The 23,224-nt window shown below is 45.1% G+C and overlaps 1 protein-coding gene across 1 annotated transcript in view; it reads left to right on the top strand.

Moving 5' to 3' along the window:
* LOC137299854 (plexin domain-containing protein 1-like) overlaps positions 1-23,224 on the top strand; it is a 212,399-nt gene that overhangs the window by 134,232 nt on the left and 54,943 nt on the right. Inside the window, exons 8-10 of the mRNA XM_067968792.1 lie at positions 2,107-2,202; positions 8,732-8,813; positions 21,629-21,689. Of these exons, the coding sequence (XP_067824893.1) occupies positions 2,107-2,202; positions 8,732-8,813; positions 21,629-21,689 (239 nt within the window). The remainder of the gene's footprint in view (positions 1-2,106; positions 2,203-8,731; positions 8,814-21,628; positions 21,690-23,224) is intronic.

The raw sequence follows: 23,224 nt of genomic DNA, 5'->3' as shown, positions 1-23,224 counted from the left end.
AAAGCACAATTACCACAGTAGAGAAAAGGGATTTCAGTAAGGGTGATCGGGCAGTGGAAACTGTATGGGTAGAGTTAAGGAACAGCAAAGGATGCAAGACTCTGGTAGCAGTTGTCTACAGCCCTCCTGATAGTAGTGATGTAGTGAGGAGGAAATAAGGAGATCAGGGAAGCATGTAGCAAAAATAAAATGGTTATAATGGGCGATTTTAACAGGGAGAACATAAGAACATAAGAAATAGGAGCAGGAGTAGGCCAATCGGCCCCTCGAGCCTGCTCCGCCATTCAATAAGATCATGGCTGATCTGATCCTAACCTCAAATTTAAAGAACACAAGAAGTAGGAGCAGGACCCGGCCACTCAGCCCCTGGGCCCGCTCCGCCACCCACAGGACCTTGACCGATCCGAACTCAGCTTCATGTCCAATTTCCTGCCCGCTCCCCGTAACCCCTAATTCCCTTTACTTCTAGGAAACTGTCTATTTCTGTTTTAAATTTATTTAATGATGTAGCTTCCACAGCTTCCTGGGGCAGCAAATTCCACGACCTACTACCCTCTGAGTGAAGAAGTTTCTCCTCATCTCAGTTTTGAAAGAGCAGCCCCTTATTCTAAGATTATGCCCCCTAGAAGCAGAACAAACCAAGAAGTAAAGGCAATGAATATCTAGAATGTAGTCGGGACAGTTTTCTAGAACAATGGGCTGTAAATTCAGCTGCACAGCGTCCGTTTTTTAGGTACTACGTGGCCGTCTAAGTCTCCAATATGGCGGGCAGGAAGTACATTCTTATTACAAGCTGGGAATGTACCATTTTGATAAAGGCCAAAAAAATCGATGTTTCTACTTGCAGTAATTCAGATTGAGTATCAACCAGTAAACTAACCAGAGACAATCTTTACTTTCAAGGATACTTTAATTTCCCCAATAGGGAATTTGGAACATGATAAGTTCATTCTGGTGATTGTGAAGTATTGATTTACAGAGGCCATAACAATCATTTTCATCATTATTTTAACCATGCCAATGAGTATTTTGGCACCAGCTGAATTGGAATGTTTCAATCATAAACGTTACAAATCTCCAGCGAGGGATCCTGATCACTGGTCCTTGGCCCAACTCCCAGTGTTGCAGAGAAGCCTCGTAAGTGCACTGCTCCAGGCAGGACAATATTGGGAATCAAAGCCCAGCACAGATGATTCCTGATCCTCTCGGATAGATCAGGAGATTTTTAGAGTAATCACTGGCATGGTGAAGAGCCACATTATAAATACCCACTCACCATTAGCATAAAAGAAAGAACTCGCATTTATATAGCGCCTTGCACAACCTCAGGACGCCGCAAAGCGCTTTACAGCCAATGAAATACTTTTGAAATGTAGCCACTGCTGTAATGTAGGAAAACAAGGCAGCCAATTTTTGTACACAGCAAGATCCCACAAACAGCAATGAGATAATGGCTAGATAATTTGTCTTTTTTTAGCGATGTTGGTTGAAGGATAAATATTGGTCAGGACACTGGGAGAACTCCTCTGCTCTTCTTCAAATAATGTCAAGGGATCTTTTACTTCTGAGGTCATGTTATTTTTAAACTGCCAAAGTTAATGAGTCCCAATTTTGAAAATGACATCAGGGAGTTAGATGGAGACCTTTTTTCAATTAATAAAATGTTATTTATTTTATAATGAACCACAATCTACAGTAAGAAAATGATTATGTGTAAACCGCTATCACCATAAAATGTACAATGAGCAGAAAAGTTTTTAAGTGGAGTTACCAGAGAACCCAGTGAGATATTTCAGAGTACAATGGGGGTTTGTATATAGAAATCAGATAACTGAGTTGCAAGATAAAATCTAATTGGAAGAGTTTAACTGGTTTATATATAAAATAACAGATACCCAAGACTGATTTATAGAAACTGGTTTATTGGGTGCTTAAGAAGTAGAATAAAAGATGCTTGGGTTTAAGTTACAGGCTGGAATCTAATTGAGGGGCTCAAAAGGGTTGTACACACGACAGTGGATACCCGGGAGTGAGTTACAGGCTGGAATCTCATCCCATTGGCTGACCTGTTCTTGTGTAAATATTACATTCGGTTTCTATTCGCAGATGGTCAGAGACGAACGATTTACGAATATCACAGAGTGGAAATGGACATGGCAAAGATCACCAACAGTTCAGCTTTAGAGTTCACCCCTGTTTCCAGTAAGTTGGGATTTTTACGGGGCCTGACCTTTGTCTTTGATTGCACTGGCGGATCGGGGAGGGATCTTGTTTTATTCACTCTGCCATCATGACTGGCCCCCCCTTGCGCTGATCTCCAGTTTGGAAGAGCTCCTCGTGGTTCTCTCTAGTTCCTGATTGAGTGGCGCACTCTTACTATACGCAGTAGCTGACATAGCAATGGTATTAAGCAGGTCGTTAGGAGGGGACGAGCTCACTGAAATTGAGAGGAATTGGGGACTAGATGGCACAGTCGCTTAGCTTCATCTTTTATATCTGGACTTAAATCCAGCCGGATTTATGGTACAAAATTTGCTGGCTGTAAGCTAAATGAAACTGTGACAGTCTCAACTCATTCCTAGTAGCTCAAGGCCAACACTGAAAATGGTCTTCAATTTGGCACAAATTGACAATCTCTTTTGGGCTGTAAAGGCCACTGGGTGTAGAAAATCGTAAAGTCCACTCTGATTCAGCAGCAGCTGCTCTTCTGAGGATCAGAGGTTGAAGCACATTGTTGGGGTCAGTGTTATTCTGCATTTGTCCGCCTGCCACCTGATCAGGGAGCATTTGACACTAACCCTGGGTGCCAAATCTTGACACCTTTCACTGTGATGAACATAATTTTTTTTTTTTAAAAACACCAAAATGATGAACATTGAAAGGAGGATGTTCAATGGATGTTCAAGAAGGAGGTAGATAACTGAGAAGGAGGATTGTGTGGTGACAAGGCACGGGACACATCACACATTCTAGCAATTGTGTGGAACCAAACAGACACATGTCACTCCTTGGAAGTATTTCTTGTCTAGTGCTAGAACAGCACTGCCCCAGAGTGAGAGAGAAAGAGAGAGTGGGGTCGATTTTGACTTTTGGTGGGCCGACCGGGGAATCGAGCTGGTCAGTCGCCCAGTCCGGTGGTGAAAAGGTCCATGTGATTTTGAGGCTGCGACCCCCGGCAGCCGAGCACTGGAAATCGGGCTGGAGCTGCCGCCAACAAAGTAAGTTGCGAGGCGAGGGGTCGCGGGGGGGGGGGGGGGGGGCGGGGGTTGGTTATCGCGGAGGGTGGGGGTCCAGGGGCAACAGCGACCCACATTATTTTTGTGGGCCCTGGAGGAGCAAGGGTGCTTCTCTGGGGCCCACAAAAATAACTCAAGACTTATCTTTTGCCAGGCCTGTTTTCTTCCATTGCCCGTGGAACTGATCGTAATCTGCACGACGCAGGTTTTGACCAGTTCCGACCTAAAACGGCAATCAGGGTCCCATTTATGTCATAGAACCCGGAATTCCATATTAAAAGGGGTGCTATGGACACCTGGCGATAGGCTCCTTTTAAAATGGAACCGGCCGCATGGCCATTAAAAGGACAGTAAGGCTGCCCACCCAATTTCTAGGCCATTACCGCCCCATTAAAGCCAGGCAAGGGCACTCAAAACCGACCCCAGAGAGTCTAATTGATACCTTGTTTATAATTTGCCAGATATGTTGTTAGATGATATTTGTTGACAAATGTATGCTGGGTAAACTAGTCAACTGGACCACTTTAAAGTGGTCTTTAACCTCTTCCTTAATGGAGCCCCACCAAAGGGAACAAGATGTACAACAGGAATGTGACTGTTGAGAGCTGGTAGCATGACATGATATAGCGCAAGGAGCTATCAGAGACTGACTGGATCCCCTTCTCAGCTGTTGTAAAATGAAGGTGGTTCTAAATTCAACAAATTACTGCTCAGGCCTCCCTTATGTGACAGCTTTGGAACGTCCTCCTGGACCTACTACAGACAATATTGACAATGCCTGCCCACCATCACCACCTGGACTCTCATTAAGAACATAAGAACATAAGAAATAGGAGCAGGAGTAGGCCAATCGGCCCCTCGAGCCTGCTCCGCCATTCAATAAGATCATGGCTGATCTGATCCTAACCTCAAATCTAAAGAACACAAGTAGGAGCAGGACCCGGCCACTCAGCCCCTGGGCCCTCTCCGCCACCCACAGGGCCTTGACCAATCCGAACTCAGCTTCATGTCCAATTTCCTGCCCGCTCCCCGTAACCCCTAATTCCCTTTACTTCTAGGAAACTGTCTATTTCTGTTTTAAATTTATCTAATGATGTAGCTTCCACAGCTTCCTGGGGCAGCAAATTCCACAGACCAACTGAGTGAAGAAGTTTCTCCTCATCTCAGTTTTGAAAGAGCAGCCCCTTATTCTAAGATCATTCCCCCTAGTTCTAGTTTCACCCATCCTTGGGAACATCCTTACCGCATCCACCCGATCAAGCCCCTTCACAATCTTATATGTTTCAATAAGATCGCCTCTCATTCTTCTGAACTCCAATGAGTAGAGTCCCAATCTACTCAACCTCTCCTCATATGTCCACCCCCTCATCCCCGGGATTAGCTGAGTGAACCTTCTTTGTACTGCCTCGAGAGCAAGTATGTCTTTTCTTAAGTATGGACACCAAAACTGTATGCAGTATTCCAGGTGCGGTCTCACCAATACCTTATATAACTGCAGCAATACCTCCCTGTTTTTATATTCTAGCCCCCTAGCAATAAAAGCCAACATTCCGTTGGCCTTCTTGATCACCTGCTGCACCTGCATACTAACTTTTTGATTTTCTTGCACGAGGACCCCCAGATCCCTTTGTACTGCAGTACTTTCCAGTTTCTCGCCATTAAGATTAGTAGGCGCCAGTGAGGCAGGCATGGCTTCTGTAATTTGTGTTCCCTGGATGCTGATTTGAGGAGGCAGGCTGCATATTTATGGTCTGTTGAGGCAGGTAGAACAGCTGAATAAACTGTGCCAAGAAGCTAGTGACCTATGTGACCTACTTAAAGAGAGACCGTCACTGAGCAGTCATATGGACAGCAAATCCTTACCCCTGGGCACGTTCGGTTAGCAAGGTATTTATTATAGATCCATTATTTACAGCCTCGTCCATGGGGGGTTAAATGTTCTCTATTTTGTCAGTGAAACAGAGGAGCAGGTGCGCCAGGAAACGTCCCCAATGCAGGTTTTTATTATGAATGGGTAACATCGACAGAGACAGGTCTCCTGTCAGTCATCCTGCAAAAAAGGAACTGGAATAGAATTCATTAAATTAACCCTCACATCTCCCTTTTGCAAAGCTGTGGAACGTGTTAGTGCTTCTATTGTAGACAATACTGATATCACAAAGATCAGAGAGGCCATTCAGCCCATCTACCACATCATCCTGTTGAAACCTACAGTTCCACATTACAGCATCCTACTGGCTCTTGAATGTCTCTGGAGCTTTTGGCTCCACTAAACTACCCAGACACCATTCCCTGAATTAATCACTATGTGAAGACTTTAATTATTTTGTACCCTTGGCCTTCAGTGGATTAGCTTTGTCTATTCCACTTAGTATCTTGTATTCTCCATAAGGTTCCTTCTCATTCATCTCCTTTCTGAGCTGAAGATTATGGTCTGGAAGTTCTTGGGGCCCCTGTTCCAAGACCGTAAGTGCGGAACCCCCTCTACCCCATCTCACCCGAAGCCTGAGACCCCAAATTCCGGGGTCTTTGTCATTTGCATAGTCGGGGTGGTCTACCGGTGGGTGCAAGGGTGTATCAGTGGCAGCCTCCCCTGATTGGAGCCAACCCATCTTTCCAAAGCAGACTGGAGCCCTCTGGAGGCCCAAGTCGGTTGAAGAAGTTTTTTTAAAAAATTCTTTGGCTCTCATTGGCGCTGCACTGACCAGAGAAGGTAATCGATCCTCTCCAGGATCAAATACCTGACTCTGGTGAAGGTTTGGAACGCTCATAGGGACTTTTCCCAGGTCTCCACTGGTGTGAGTTCCACCGAGGCTTTTCAAGAGTGTACAGGGAGTAACGGTCAGGGAAGCCTGGGGTCTGTGCCCCCATGATGTGGGGGAAGGCAGGCAGAAGATCCATTAATGAATCCTCTGTTAGAAATTTCTAGGCCTGGGCGAAATGTTGTGGAATCCTGGGGTATCCGGGATCCAGCACATTTTCCGCCCCCCCCGCCCCCGTTATAGCTGCCACTCCGACCCTTTCTGGCTTCAAGATGTTCAAACCTTACGGGTTTTTCCAGCCTTTCCTCATAACTCAGTCCACTATTACTTGCAATCAGCCCCGTGCCCTTCTCTGCACCGGGGATGGGATATTTCCCTTCTGCCTCGGCGCCTAGAACTGAATGAATTATTCGACATGTGGGCCTGGCCAAGGGACTGATCGCTTCAGTGTAACGGCCTCAGACTTGGACTCTACTAATTGACCTAGTGCTCTGCTAATCTTTAATCATTGTTACCAGCTGGATGCACTGGCAGACCACAGTGAGGCAGGCATGATACTCACAGGGCTTTGGTATAATTGGTGTTCTGTGACGACTGAACTGGAAGACCTGCATGTAAAATTAACAAGCTTTAAATGAGATATTTTGAGATTGGAAAGATTTCCTTCCCCCCTTGTGGAGTTGTAGATGTGTGGAACAGATTCTCAGATGAAACAGCATGGATTGGCACCATTAGAGGTGGTGAATATCTGGTCAGGAACAGGCCTGAGGGTTATAAAAGATAAGCAAAGCTGGAGGTAATCGAATAGTGCGAGCAACATGATGATTCCATAGGTGCTGAGGCAATGGAAGGTGACAGGTCTGGGATGTACCGTGTAGGATGTAAGGTTAGATATGAGTCCACTTGACTTACCTTTAGGGGCAGGAAGTAACTTTACAAAACCTTTTCTCTGTTGATTAAATGGGTGAGTAGAGTCTATGATGGAGTGTAGATTTTCTGTGGATGTCTTGCTGGACCTTTTCTCAATCCATGATTTTTCTGTCTTTAAGAGAGTTCCCTCGGTCTGTCCCCACCATTTGTTTCTGTGCCATAGAGCTGTTTTTCTTTCATTTCCTTTGAAGTGGTATTTATACCGTTCCCTTCTGTGGTCTCCGGGTAGCACATACTGCCCTCAGCTGAGAGGGATAGGAAACAGGCACACTACCCACAATGCTACAGCACCATTCGGCCCATCATGCCTGTGCCGGCTCTTTGAAAGAGCTATCCCATTAGTCCCACTCCCCTGCTCTTTCCCCATAGCCCTGCAAATGTTTACCCTTCCAGTATATATCCAGTTTCCTTTCGAAAGTTACTTATGAATCAGCTTCCACTGCCTTTTGAGGCAGTGCATTCCAGATCATAACAACTCACTGCATAAACATGTTTTTTGCTCATGTCACCTCTCGTTCTTTTCATCGATTAAATGTATTCCCTGGAGGGGTCTGTAAGCAAAAATATTTAAAAACTAATAAACATTTAAAAAATTAATGATCTAGAACAGGCTCCTTTAACTTTTCATGTTTCAGAATTTGGAATAAACTGAAATCTGCAGAGATTTCCAACTCCTCTTACCTAATGCTTTCCACATCTTTCCCATATCATATAACTGCTGTTGTCTTGATCAAACATGCTCACACCTATACTTGTTCAGCAGTGAGTTCCAGTGAGAAGCCCTCACCCTATTCCTTCAGAAGCAGCAACTTACATCTCTGTAGCATTCCTTGTGTAAATAAAAAGTGCTTTACGATGGGGGACTCCAAGCAGGATAGAATTCCAGGTGGAGGAGGCCGACAACAATGAGAAGGGTTTTCCGGAGGCCTTTGAAGTCAGGTGGCAAGATGGAGGGATTTAGGGAGAGTGTTTAGTGGACTGGGGTATATTAACTAAAGACTAGCCACCAATGGTGGAGTGGGAGGAGCAAGGTGTAATCTGGTGTCAGAGGAACATCGGGTGTGAGCATAGGGGCTTACGACTGTCTCAGATCACTGAGATAGGGTGGGTGAAGGCCACGAAGTGTTTTCAAAACAAGTACAAGAATCTCAAAATCAATTTACTGGGGCGCGGGGAGCTAGTGGAGCTGGGGAACGAAGGGATAAATGGGAATGTGGTAGCAGGGGACACAAACCCGAGGGTCCTGAATAAGTTCTAGTTTTTGGAGGGGAGAGCATTTGAGATGGCAACCCTCGAGGTGACAAAGGTAAAGATTGTGTATTGGCAGCAATGAAGGAGAGGTAGGGCCAGAGGCAAGCAATCTTTCAGGGGTGACAGAAAATTGCCTTGGTAACGGATCAAATGTGGAAAGGAAATTCAGCTCAGGGTTGAGCAGGATGCCTTAGTGTGAGGTGGCAGCCAAGAAGGTTGATGAAGTCAAGGCCAGAGGAACGGAAGTGCAAAGGGGAGCCAAAAACTTTAGCTTAATTTCTACTGACATTAAGCTGGAGAATATTTCACCTCATTTTTTTTTAACTTTTTGCATCAAATGTCTATGGCGGAAGCAGCTGATGTTTTGAATCCCACAGAGGGATTCGCTTTGACTCTCAAGTCATTTAATGATTCCAGGCTGGTTTTGGGCAGTTTCCTCCTTACTATTTTAGTGCTGTAATTAATTCCAGGGATCCTTTAACCGTTCTCACTGTCTGCTTTCTCTACTAGTTCAGTGAATTCATACCATCGTCTCCTCTCTCTCACTCACAGTGTGTCTGCAACACCTGAGTTGTAACGCCTGTGCCAACGCTGAGAGCCGCTTCAACTGCAGCTGGTGTGGTGTTCTCCAGAGGTAAGAGTCTCCTACCCCTCTCCCCATGTGTAGCTTGTAGCTCGCTTAAATGGCAAGCAGCATTTAGGAAGAGCGCTTTCTGTTCAGAGTAACTCACCTAATCTTAAAATTACAAAATTATTACTCTTTATAAAAAAGGTCTTTGGGTTTCCTTGCCCTCAATGAGCAACTTCCGTTTTGGGTCTCCTTCGTGCCAAGTCGCTGTGGTGACATCACTGATCAAAATTAGCCATTTCCCATCTGGAGTGACCTGCCCTTATTTTAATGCGTTTCACTAATTGTGGACAGGCCTGGGAGTCAATCTGGAACCACCCAACCCAAGCCTGGGAAAACAAGCCACTGGCTGAGCAATGTGCTGGCCCAGAGTTGGACAGCTCCATAGGGCTCCGAGGTCATCTTTTGGTGAGTTTTGTCCTGATGAGGAATGAAGGAAGAAGAAAGAAAGACTTGCATTTATACAGCGCCTTTCACAACCTCACAATGTCCCATAGCGCTTTACAGCCAGTGAAGTACTTTTGAAGTGCAGTCACCCTGTTGTAATGTAGGAAACGCGGCAGCCAATTTGCACACAGCAAGCTCCCACAAAAAGCAACATGATAATGATCAGATAATCTGTTTTAGTGATGTTGGTGGAGGGATAAAAGTTGGCCAGGACACCTGCTCTACTTCGAAATAGTGCCATGGGATATTTTACATCCACCTGAGAGGGCAGATGGGGCTTCGGTTTAATGTTTCATCCAAAAGATGGCACCTCCGACCATGCGGCACTCCCTCAGTACTGCACTGGGAGTGTCAGCCTGGATTTTGTTCTCAAGTCTCTGAAGTGGAACTTGAACCCATGACTGTCTATCCCAGGCGAGAGTGCTCCCCACTGAGCTACGGCTAATACTGAATGGGCCCTCAGTTACAATTATCTTATTCCTGTCGCCATCTACATGCAGAGAGTGGGCAGCAGAATCTGGAATAACTGATTTACAGTTTACCGCTTGGGTAGTTTAGACCTCTGCCAGTCCCTGTTCTTCTTTAGAAGCGGAAGGTGGTCGTTGCAAAGGATCCAACTGAACTTTCAGCTTCAGTCATTATTCTGCCGACGATTTGATTACTGCAGCCAATCGGCCTTATCACGAAGGACTCCTGTAGAACTCAGTGAGTGGCTGCACCGCTCAATGTGGTACTGACCCAGGAAACTCAGAGAGTCAATCCCGCCTGTGTGGCTCGTCTCCGCTACAGCAGTGGTGGCAGTAGCACAACTGGCCTCAAAGTTCTTGGGTTAGGGAGGGGGGAAATCTACTGGGGTTCCCACTCCTGACAGTTATCCAGATAAATTCTCTCCCCCACCCCTAATCCCCACCATGCCTGGAAAAAGTCTGTGTGGATTAGGGTAAGGACAGGATGACAGTGATGTCCCATGAATAATTGTATGTTGGCACTCTCTGCCCGAGCTTGCACATGATAAATGGCCACGCAGGCAAAATACCAGAGGCTATTGAGCACCACGGAGCTGTATAGTGGCACGAGCCAGCATCTTTAGAAGGTGGGAGCAAGGAAATTGGAAATGAAACTCAACAACATCTTAATGGGTTGGGTTTAACAAATAAACTGCCCCAACTGGACCAGAAAAGGCAGCAAATACGCTGATGAGAATCATGATCCCTGGAGCTGATGGCCTCGAAATTCGGGGAGCACTTTCGGGAGAGAAGGGAACTGAGAAGGAGAGATTGCTCTAACATATGTACGATTGCTCTTTTCTCGCCCTGTGTTCTTGCTGCCGCCCTTGGTGAGCATGCTCCAGGGATACCATCTGTACAGTTCCTTCACAGACAAGAAAGGACTCTTTCCCCTCTAGTTTTTCCATCCATTCCCCCATGGATGTCAGTTACCTACTTGTCAGGAGTAAGATAAATTCAAAATCAATGCACATGAGTCATTGCTGTCACTATGTTGAGCCCTTGGAAAGAATTAAACAAACACAAAATCAATATAATTGAATCATTGCTTTCATACATTAAGGGCATTTCCATCCAATTAGATGGAAATACAAAGCATTTAAGCACTGCATAGAATCGCAGCCTTGGTCAAACCCCATCTGGAGAACTGCGTTCAGTCTTGGGCATCACACCTCAGGAAGGATATATTGGCCTTGGAGGGGGAGCAGTGCAGATTCACCAGAATGATACCGGGGCATAGAGGGTTAAATTATGATGACAAATTGCATAAACATGGTTTGTATTCCCTTGGATATGGGAGATTGAGGGGTGATCTGATTGAGGTGTTTAAAATTCTAAAAGGATTTGATAGAGTAGATACGGAGAAACAATTTCCTCTGATGGGGGAAATCAAGAACAAGGGGACATAGGGGTAAATTTTAATGGGGAGCCAGGAAGAGAGCGGAGGGGTGGGGTGGAGGGGGCTTTCCAGACAGGAAACCCGGAAGTACGTCCTTACGATTTTGACGTAAGGACGTCTTTCAATTTTTTTCAGTAGGTTTCCCGTCCGACAGCCAGACAGATTGTCAGGCTGGCTGTCGGTCAGACTGAAGAGCAGCCAACGAGCAGATGCCAGCAGGTAAGTCTTAGATCGGTGGGCTTGGGGGGGAGGGAGGGGGTCGGAGATCATGGGAGGTCGGAGGTTGTTGGGGGAGATCGGACATGGGGAGGGGGTCGGCCGATCACGGGTGCGGGATCGCGGCAGGTGGGTTGTTGGGCCTGGAGGAAACACTCTTGCTCCTCCTGGCCCACAACCAGTGCAATAAATGCACTGACCTGCTGAGCTGGGCCTTCTCACCTCCTCTTACACGATGTGAAGCAGAAGGCCCGGGAATCCCGGCCCCCAAGAGTTAAAAATATAAAACCTATTAAAATGGAGGCCCGCAGCCCCCTTGAAAGATTTTACTGACCGACCCGCCTCCTGAGAGCAGGTTGGTGACCCGCCCCGTGACCCACCTCCATTAAAACCAGAAGTGGGCGGGTTGGAGGCGGGTTTTACTTTCTTACAATTTTTAACTTCCCACCTGCCCCCAACCCACCCATTCGTGGGGTTAAAATTTACCCAATAATGTGAAAATTAGAGCCAGGCCGTTCAGGAGCAAAATCAAGGAGCACTTTTTCACACAAAGGATAGTAGAAATTTGGACCTCTCCCCCAAAAGGCTGTGGATGCTGGGGGACAATTGGAGCTTTCAAGACTGAGAGCGATAGATTTTTATTAGATCAGGGTATCAAGGAATAGGGAGCAAAAGCAGGAAAATGGAGTTGAGGTGCAGATCAGCCATGATCTAATTGAATGGTGGAGCAGGACTGTGGGGCTGAATGGCCTCCTATTCCTGATGTTCCTGCTTGTAAGTTAATACACTTCCCATAATTCAACCCAGAATAGATTTCTGGAAAGAACATTAAGGACTGTAACACATTATCTGAAAAACATTGAGTATCACAGCCCATTCCTACATGAGTTAAGTATAGAAGCCACTGTCCTTGAAAAGCATCAAGAATATTAAGGCAGATTTTGCAAGACTCCAATCCTGGCCTGGAGTCTCAATCGACGGGAGTGCAGATCAGAGATTGGACGGGGAGGTCGGTGCTCCTGATTCGCAGTGCTCCCCATTTTCTGGGTGCCCAAGAAAATGGAGTAAAGATACAGATCAGCCACGATCTAATTGAATGGCGGAACCGGATCGAGGGGCCGAATGGCCTACTCCTGTTCCTATGTTCCTGCCTGAGGAGCTGAGTCTCTCAAAATTTACCCCATTGAACATTGTGGTCACGTTGCTACAAGTGGGACATGACAGATGGACTTGCCATGTCGATGTCATATCCTGTCTCATGGCTTCAGCCACATCTCTAACAGAACAGACAGTGCAGCTGCTACTGCAAAAGGCAATTAATATCAAAAAACAGCTTACAACGCCAAATGGCACCAGAATTGACATAATTTACAGTGCATTGACCATAGGCTGTACAGCCACCTGGGATACCACTTTTTAACAGGACTGTCTTTGACTGTCCTGAGTCCTAGCCGGTAATTACATTTCTTACTGCGGTTGTCATTCTCCTCCAGAGTCAAATGTTGGTACAAAAGGGAGACGATTTCAATTAGACTTAGAAACACAGAATGACTCCTGCTCTATCTCTGTCTCTCCAGTGCTTCATCCTCTTAATCTCTCTGTCTTTCTCCATCATGTATTTTCAATCTATAATTCTATCTCTATCTCTCTCTCATTCTACTGTTGTTTTTCATTCTCTTCATCTCATTTTTGTCTCTCACTCACACTCTCACATTCTTCAATTCTCTCTTATTCTCTTGTGCTCTCTTTTTCTACAACCTCTTAATTGCTCTTGTTTTCTTACTCTGCTCTTCTTGTTTCCCCCATTTTCTCTTTTTGTTGTCCTCAGTATTATTCTCTCTCTATCTCTCTCTTGCTCTCTCCTTTGTTTCTTTCATTCTATTTTTTCTCTGTCTCTCTTGCTTTCCCATTCTCTCTTTTTGCTCTCTCATTCTCTCTCTTTTAAGAACATAAGAAATAGGAGCAGCAGATGTCCATATGACCCCTTGAGCTGCTCCACCATTCAATAAAATCATGGTTGATCTTTGACCTCATCTCCACCTTCCCGCCCGATCCCCATATCCCTTGATTCCCTTAGAGTCCAAAAATCTATCTATCTCAGCCTTGAATGTACTCAATAACTGAGCATCCATATCCTATGGGATAAAGAATTCCAAAGATTCACAACCCTCTGAGTGAAGAAATTCCTCCTCATCTCAGTCTTAAATGGCCGACCCCTTATCCTGAGACTATGCCCCCTAGTTCTAGACTCTCCAGCTAGGGAAACAACCTCTCAGCATCTACCCTGCCAAGCCCCCTCAGAATCTTATATGTTTCAATGAGATCACCTCTCATTCTTCTAAACTCCAGAGAGTATAGGCCCATTCTACTCAATCTCTCCTCATAGGACAACCTTCTCATCCCAGGAATCAATCTAGTGAACCTTCATTGCACCACCTCTAAGGCAAGTATATCCTTCCTTAGATAAGGAGACCAAAACTGTACACAGTACTCCAGATGTGGTCTCACTAAAGCCCTGTTCAAAGCCCTTTGCTCTCCCATTCTCTCTCTTGCTCTACCATTCTCTCTATCTTGCTGTTTCTCATTCCTCCAACGCATTTAATTCTGCATCCTTGTCCGTGTTTACAAACCCCTTCATGGCCTCGCCCCACCATACCTCTGCGGACTCCTCCAGCCCTATAACTCAACTCTTGGCCTCTGCTCTTCCTTCTCCGGCTTCCTCTGCATCTCCCTCCCTCTGTCCCACCATCAGTGACAGAATCTTGTCCTCTCTGGAGCTATTCTACTTTAATGCCTCCCCCCTTGCTACTTGTCTCCCCACCTTCAAAAGTCTCCTCAAAACCTACTTCCTTGTCCATGGTCAGGAATTCCCTTGGAGCTTTACCCACTTTCCAGTGAAGTTATGCTGGAGGATTGGGAGCAGCTCCAAGGAAATTCCTGGCCCATGTCTTTAATCACCTCCCCTAACATTTCCACTCCTAGTGCTCAGCATCCATTTCTCCTCTGTGAAGCTCCTTGGGCTATAACTACATTCAAGGCATTGTTGTTTTTACTGTCCCGTCTCTCAAGCATCGATTCCTCATTCAACTTCTCCCTGCATTTAATAACCAAGAAACAGCAGCATTCATTTCGGAAATGCTTTCTGAACTGTTCAGCCCCTCTGATTATTATTGGGCAACAATGCATTCTTCGAAAGCGTCGCGTGAGCCCGAGACTGACAGGTCAGCCAGCCACTCGGAGTCCAGTTTCCTGATATTACAGCCAATCAGAGCAATGGAATATAGGACTGCCCACTTCTGGTCATTTCAAAGATTCTCACATTCAGAACACAACAGGGTAAAAAGGGAGTTGCCTATATTACATGTATTTTTTTTTAAATAGTTTAAACAAAGTGAGGAGATGCTAGAACAGCAAAGCATCTGGAACAGAGTTATAGAGGGTCCAAATAGTTCATTATTCATTAGTCAAACAAGTGAACGGCCGTTGAATCTGCCAGAACCTGTGCCAGAAAATAAATGGCTAGACTTTTGAAAACTTACAGTTGATTAAGCATTGTCGGTAACACAAGCAGATTCTCATTGGCTACAACCAGCTGTGTTGTCATTAAGAAGAAGCAGATGTTCGTCTGTCTGGTAAACATTTGACAGACATTCGGGTCGATTCTAACGCTCTGCTGTCTATCTCAATATTTCTGCCGCATTTTTTTGTTTCACTCTTTGCTATCACTCAGACACACTTGGCCTTCCCTGTTTCCTGGGTGGGGGGGGCGGGGTGGGGCGGGGTGGGGGAATGGGGTGAGTGAAATCCTAGGCAGCGCCTGCTCGGGAACCGTTACCAATTCTCGAGCTCTCGCTACTACCTCATCCGCCCGCATCCACTGTGTCAACGTTTACAGAGGAAGTCAATTAAATCTCAACTACAACAACAACTTCCATACTTCCATCTCCTCAACTACAACAACAACTTCCATCTCCTCAACTACAACAACAACTTCCATCTCCGTAGACTCCTCACATACAGAGGGACGTCTCAGAGCACTTTACAGCGCCGTGTATCATGAGTAGGAAGGAGAAAGGGGGAAAGAGGGGAAAGGCACGGGCGAGGAGAAGAATCTTTCAAGGCAGGGAGGGAGATGGCAAGGCAGCGGTGTTGAGGGAGAAGGTTGCGGAGAAGTGAGGGGCACATTGTGGCTGAAGGAGCAACCTCAGTTGGCTGAACGGATAAAAATGGAGGACATACTGCCGGAGGAGGTCATCAACATAGGATGGGACAAGGAAGAGTTTTAAGGCAAGGATGGGGATCTTTGTAGAACCATAAGGGCAATCTCCAATATTCAGTCTTCTTGGTTGACTCACTTCTTGAAACGGGATGAGGTCCCTCACAGTGGTTTTCCTTGCTCCTGTTGCCAGGCTTTGTCCTCTGTTGTTCTTCCACCCTCCATAAGCTTGAGCTCATCCAAAATTCTGCTGCCCGTATCCTAACTCGCACAAGTCCCGTTCACCCATCACCCCCTGAGGAAACGCCTCGATTTTAAAATTCTCATCCTTGTTTTCAAATCCCTCCACAGCCTCGCCCCTCCCTATCTCTGTATCCTCCTACAACCCTCCGAGATCTCTGCGTTCCTCCAATTCTTGCCTCTTGCGCATCCCCGATTTTAATCACTCCACCATTGGCGGCCGGCTGTGCCTTCAGCTGCCTAGGCTCTAAGCTCTGGAATTCCCACCCTAAACCTCTCCACCTCTCCACCTCTCGACTTCTCGCTCCTCCTTTAAGACGCTCCTTAAAACCTACCTCTTTGACCAAGCTTTTGGTCACCTGCCCTAATATCTCCTTATGTGGCTCGGTGTCAGATTTTGTTTGATAATCGCTCCTGTGAAGCGTCTTGGGATGACGTTTGACTACATTAAAGGCGCTATATAAATGCAAGTTGTTGTTGTTGTTGGATGAGGGTTATAACATACTGAAAAGTGACACTGAAGAAGCCCATGTCAGAAGAAGGGGCTATCAAGGGGGAAACAGTATTTCTTGCAGATGAGGAGGTATTGTAGCTTGGGAGCATCTAGCAGTGGGCATGCTTGTGCTGTGAGAATGGGTGGTCCTTAATGAAGATTTAGGAGTGAAGACAGGAGGCTTTCAACACAAGAGAGACCGTGAGGGGCAGAATATGTTGAGGAACACACAGAAATTGCCTTCTCCTTGGCAGGAGCCCAGTTAGTGCCCTACATGGCCCATCTCATGATACAAAGGAGACCTAAGAATCTCTGAGCAGTTTGGGTTTGTGGATCTGTGTCCACTCAGACCTAGACTGAGGCTGTTTCAAATTCCGACAGTTCAGACAAGCTGGCACATTACGACTGTTTTATTGACTTCATACCAGCCAAAGTATTTCAGGACAGCATAGCTTTCTGATTTTTAAGTCATCCATCCCATTCCATTACAAATGTATTATTTTTTAAAAAAAACATCTGGAGATCTCCCCGATGGTTCAGTTGGTGAGTGTACGGCCGAGTGTGGAACTGAACCAGATGTCCAGAATGGGCCAAAGCACCCTTACCCTTCCAACAATAGGATTGAAAGAAAGAAAGAACTTGCATTTATATAGCGCCTTCCACTACCTTAGAATGTCCCAAAGCACTTTGCAGACAATGAAGTACCTTTGAAGTGTATTCACTGTTGTAATGTAGGAAATGCAGCAGCCAATTTGTGCACAGCAAGGTCCCACAAACAGCAATGAGATAAATGACCACTTAAAGGATCCCATGGCACTGGGACAATATTTGGAGTGAAGACAGGAGGCTTCCAACACAAGGGAGACTGTGAGGGGCAGAATATGTTGAGGAACACACAGAAATTGCCTTCTCCTTGGTAGGAGCCCAGTTAGTGCCCTACATGCCCCATCTCATGATACAAAGGAGACCTAAGAATCTCTGAGCAGTTTGGGTTTGTGGGTTGAGGGATAAATATTGTCCAGGGCACCAGGGAGAACTCCCCTGCTCATCTTCAAACAGTGCCATGGGATCCTTTACATACACGTGAGAGGGCAGACGGGGCCTCCGTTTAACATCTCATCCGAAAGTACTTCACAGGGAGTGTCAGCCTGGATTTTGTGCTCGAGTCTCTGGAGTGGGACTTGAACCCACGACCTTCTGACTCAGAGGTGAGAGCGCAACCACGGCTGACACTTGGGTTTTGATTTTGATGAGTGGTCTTGGTTGTGATGCTTCCCATGGTGAAACAGCTTGCAGATGCTCATTGTCTAAGGGAAAACATGAAGAAAGCCAATGGGGCAAGGTACCAGGGAGCAGCTATAGTGTTCCCTGGAATGTTACAAAACGTTTTCCAACTTTGCGCTACCAGGTGGGCAACATTGCATATCAGAGATTTTGATGCACACCCCCCACAAGGTTCCAGCTAAAGTCGAAACGTTATCCTTCTTATAACAACATGAGTCGGTGCCTCAGGAGATGAGAGAAAAGCGAAGGAGGCACAAAAACAAATTAAATTGCATTTGAGATCTGTGCACAAACATACCAATTGAAATCACAAATTCCCTTCACACAACACACTGACAGGATCATAGACAAACTCAACCATTAATTTTTGAAAATTCAGTCCGCTTCTCTTGTGATCTTCTTTCAAACTGATTCCTGAGAGATGCGGTGGTCATATTCTTAGTCTTTAAAAGCTGCTCGCGTGCCGCCCACCCAGACACAAGGTTCTAGTTTTACAAGTTCAGAAGGGGATCTGCATGGCATCGGCTAGAATGTTCTTCGTTCTCCCCTGGGGACCAAGGGGATGTATCAAACTGTGGGATGTTAGGCTGCCACTTCAGTGCAGTACTGAAGAAGTGCTACATTTTTGGGGGTGCTGTCCTTTGGATGAGACGCTAACCCCGTCTGCCTATATAGTGGACGTAAAAGATCGCATGGTACGATTGGAAGAAGAGCAGGGGACCCCTCCCAATTGTCACTAACATTTATCCCATAATCAACACCACCAAAAAAACAATTATCTGGTCATTTGTCTCATTGCTGTTTGTGGGACCTTACTATGTGTTGCTACATTTGCCTGCATAACAACAGTGACTACACTTAAAAGTAATTAATTGGCCGTAAGGGTCTTTGGGACATCCTGGAACATGAAAGGCTCTACGTAAATGTTCTTTCTTACTTTATTTCTTTCTTTCCTCTTGTTGCTGGCTGCAAGGATGCTGGTTGGTTTATGAGCCAGCAAAATCACTTGATTCCATCATTGTTTTGTAACTCAGTGGTAACCATGTGTCCATATTGCTCCCTAAACAAATACCATCTAAAACCAGATTAATTGATCACTCATCTCAATCGCAGTTGGATGTTGCTGTTGGCGAGCAGTTCCCACCTATCTACCGAACTCATTACACTTCGAAAAGTAATTCATGCATAGAGTGCTTTGAGATGCCTTGACTTGAAAGACATTATATAAATGCAAGTATTACTTATATATAATCTCTGATGAACGGTTTAACAGAGCTGTATTTATCATTATTTCCCTTTTGGATTCGAATGCCATCTTTGTTTCTCAATCCATTCTGTGGCGACGTTACTGCAGTTTTACAGAGGAAGATTTTATATACGGAGGACCCTTGGTGAGAGACAATGGTCCACCGTGCAGGTTACCGTCAAATTTAAAGGAAGGGAGCGTCACGGCAAAAGAGTGTTGACGCAAGCTTGGGTTTTAAAAGCCTGAGATTGTGGCAAGAAGGGACGACAGAGAGGTGAAGAGTTCCCCAGGTCTGAGACCCTGGGAAAGATTGAGTTAGAGTGAGAGATGGTACAACAAATACTGATTTCAACACAGTGAGAATGATAGAGGAGGAAGAGCATGTCGTGCAGTGTTTGTGAACGAAAGATGCAAGTTCAGAGAATTAATGATCGTAATATCAATAAAAAGAGAGAGAGAGACAAGAATGGTTGCAACTGAAAGAAAAGGTTGGAAGTTTTGAACTCAGGCTTTGACTGAAGGTGTGTTTTATCTTGCAAGGTGGAAGTGTATGTAATACTCACTCAATCACACCTTCAAATAATTGCATCTGTGAGCTTTTGTGTGGTTGATCAGCTCTGAGCTGTTTGCAATACTAGGCCCTTTTCAAAGCAGTTACCATGGCAACATTTCATACGGCCGCATTCATGTTTTCATGCTGTCACTTTTTTCTCTATATATAGGAAATTCATTGAAGTGGAATTCCTGTGCCAATAATTAAAACTCCTCTCCAAAACAGGGATAAAACAATTCCAATCACCTGATGGGCTCCTGTCTCCCACCGTCACTCTTTGCCAGATTACAATATCTTGTGTGTCCTTTTCGGGCTCTTTCAACTAATCGTGTCACACCAGACTTTTCTGGCGTGTGGCGAACATTCCAGAACCATTTCTGGTTCAAACCAGTTTTGTTTTGGTTCACAGGGTCCTGCTGTGAGAAAATCGTGTTAGCAGGCGGACTCACATGACATCATCAGCAAGCTGGGATCTCATTTATCTTTTAATGTTCGGCCTGTCTTGTGCCGCATTTGCTATTTTCTGTGCTGGTGAGCTCGTAACATTGGGCGACCTCCAATGTTAGCAAAAGCAAGCACTGATTCCTTCCATTTTGATGCTCCTCCACGTGCAAGGATTGTCCTGGAGTCTCCAGGAATTGAAGATTAATCCCCAAGGACGCTGCTGGGAACAACCCAGGAGTAAAATAATAGGGGCATTAAAAATAAAATCATCATATCTTTCAGTACTTTTGTTTACTAATTATAAAAATGTTGGAGTTGGGAAAGAAAAGAATGTTTGACTGACAGTCAAGAATCATCCAATCAGGTAATGAAGAGATTGTTCGCTTTCCAATTGGCCGTGGGGAGGATGTTGCATCATGGGAATGGACATGTGGGACGACCAATGGGGGGAGCACGGGGTGGGGCTGGGGGCAATTGGTTGGAGGAGATCATGTGATGAAACCTCTAGGAATACATCCAGCCGGAGTTGGCAACCCTTGTAACTGGGGTTTTCACAAACATACATCAGATATCTGTGTTCCCACGTGACCGTAAGTACATCAGTTCTTTTAATAGGGAATTAGATGGTCGTTTGAAAAAGAGGAATATTAAAGGGTATGCGGAGTGAGCAGGGGGATTGCTCATGTGGAGAAAAACATCAGCACAGACCTGATGGGCCGAATGGCTTGTTTCTGTGCTGTAACAGTCTGTGATTCTATGAGAAGATTTTCCTCACCGTTTCCAGCACTTTTTGAGCCTTCCCACAATTCTCCCGATAAATCTCCACTGACCTCACCTGCATCCATCAGAGTGACATCAGAGTCACACTGTTTCCTGTTCTTTGGTTGAAATACTCTGGGAAGCTGCAATGACTGGATTTAAACTAAAGCAGGCACTGAGGGCATTAAAATAACACCAATTAATCAACCCGCCTCCAATGCCATTCATTGGGAAATTTCGTTTGAAGCAGGGTTACGCCGGTGATTAATCAACGAGGAGTTTCTGTGCACTAGTGATTATCCTGCATAGTCGGAAAAGAAAAATATATCCTAGTGTGTCACTCAGAGAGCTCCACAGATTTCCCTGTAAGTTTAGCCAACAGCGAGCATTGTTACAGCTGATGATCAGCCAGCTGCAGTTGGTACACAGATAACGCTGGGAATAGACGGCAAGTTAGTCAGCACCTGAAAGAGAACGATATTCATCAGACGACGGAAATGAGAATCGGGAGAGATGTATACCAGGCGGTTGTATCGATACCGTCTGTTTTACACTGTTGCCCAAAGTCAAAATGCCGCCCACTTCTTTCTTTAAAAAGTAAGCAATCTTACAACACCAGGTTATAGTCCAACAGTTTTATTTGAAAATCACAAGCTTTCGGAGATTATCTCCTTCGTCAGGTGAGTGAGTGTATTCAGGTGGTGAATACTCACTCACTACCTGCATACTCACTCACTACCTGAATACTCACTTACCTGACGAAGGAGATAATCTCCGAAAGCTTGTGATTTTCAAATAAAACTGTTGGACTATAACCTGGTGTTGTAAGATTCCTTACATTTGTCCACCCCAGTCCATCACCGGCATCGCCACATCATGGCTTCTTTAAAAAGGACATTGCTTTGATTTTTTTTCTCCTGAGACACAATGGAAAGTGAACATGTTGGATAGAACCCATTCTCAGAGCTCCTGATATGTAATAACTTAAAGATTTATATTGTTTTTTGTTGGTATTTAGATGTTCCAATGGGTTTGACCGTCACCGGCAGGAGTGGTTGGACTATCACTGCATGGAGGAGGTACAGTACACACTACTGTTATAAATTGGATAGCCATGTGGTGAAGATTAGAATACTAGAGCCTGGTCTTTAGTTGCTTCCAAGCCTCTATTCACAGAGATTCCCCTTACACACACACACACACACACACCCTAGATAAGCTCTCATATAAAAAGAATACAAGCGAGTCCCCAATTGACACACACCACCTGAATACAATTAATTGATATTAATCACATGATACAATTAACAACTACCTCAGTACTGATTCTTCAGATCTGGGTTTCCTTTCTGTGTAAATTCTCTGGATACTGAAAGCATGTTTTAAAATGTACATCCATTTTCTGCCATACAGTATTTTGCTAAAAAATGTTAGTGCTTATATATTCTAACTACAATTTCAAAACATTTGGAATAAATTTAATTATAGAATCATACAGCACAGAAGGAGGCCGTTCATCCCATCGTGCCTGTGCCGGCTCTTTGAAAGAGTTAGTCCCACTGCCCTGCTTCTTTCCTGATAGCCCTACAAATTTTTCTTTTTCAACCACGTATCCAATTCTCTTTGGAAAGTTACTATTGAATCTGCTTCCACCGCCATTTCAGGCAGTGCATTCCAGATCAGAACAGCTCTCTGCATAAAAGAATTTCTCTTCATCCCCCCTCTGGTACTTTTGCAAATTATCCTAAATTTGTGAACTCTGGTTATTGACCCTCCCTCCAGTGGAAAGTTTCTCCTCATTTACACTATCAAAGCCCTTCATAATTTTGAACACTTCTATTGAACACCTGCATGTAATGTAATTAATTCAATACAGGGTTATACTTTGAGGAAGGCTCTGATACAACACTTCATGATTTTGAACACCTCCATCAAATCTCCCTTTAATCTTCTCTGCTCTAAGGAGAACAACCCCAGCTTCTCCAGTCTCTCCACGTAACTGAAGTCCCTCATTCCTGGTTTCATCCTAAGAGATTTACTAGAATGGTACCAGGGATGAGGGACTTCAGTTATGTGGACAGACTGGAGAAGCTGGGATTGTTCTCCTTAGAGCAGAGAAGGTTAAGAGGAGGTTTAATAGAGGTATTCAAAATCATGAAGGGTTATGATAGAGTAAATAAGGAGAAACTGTTTCCAGTGGCAGAAGGGTCGGTAAGCAGAGGACACAGATTTAAGTGGTCGGCAAAAGAGCCAGAGGCGACAAGAGGAAAACTTCTTTTATGCAGCGAGTTGTAATGATTTGGATTGCACTGCCTGAAAGGGCGGTGGAAGCAGATTCAATAGTAACTTACAAAGGGGGAATTGGATAAATACTTGAAGGGAAAAAATTTACAGGGCTATGGGGAAAGAGCAGGAGAATGGGACTGATTGGATAGCTCTTTCAAAGAGCCGGCACAGGCACGATGGGCCGAAAGGCCTCCTGTACCTACTATGTTATTATGAAGGGTTAGTGCTGGAGCGCTCGACGCAATCACTGCCACCCTAAGGAAATTTCTTAGAACTCTGACAAGGTCATGTCAGGGTTAGACACTGTTCTTTCGCTTCTAGGGCCTGT

Source organism: Heptranchias perlo, chromosome 30, assembly GCF_035084215.1.
Source record: "Heptranchias perlo isolate sHepPer1 chromosome 30, sHepPer1.hap1, whole genome shotgun sequence".
Lineage (NCBI taxonomy): Eukaryota > Metazoa > Chordata > Chondrichthyes > Hexanchiformes > Hexanchidae > Heptranchias > Heptranchias perlo.
The sequence above is the reverse complement of the archived record's forward strand: the minus strand, read 5'-3'. Positions and strand labels throughout refer to the sequence as shown.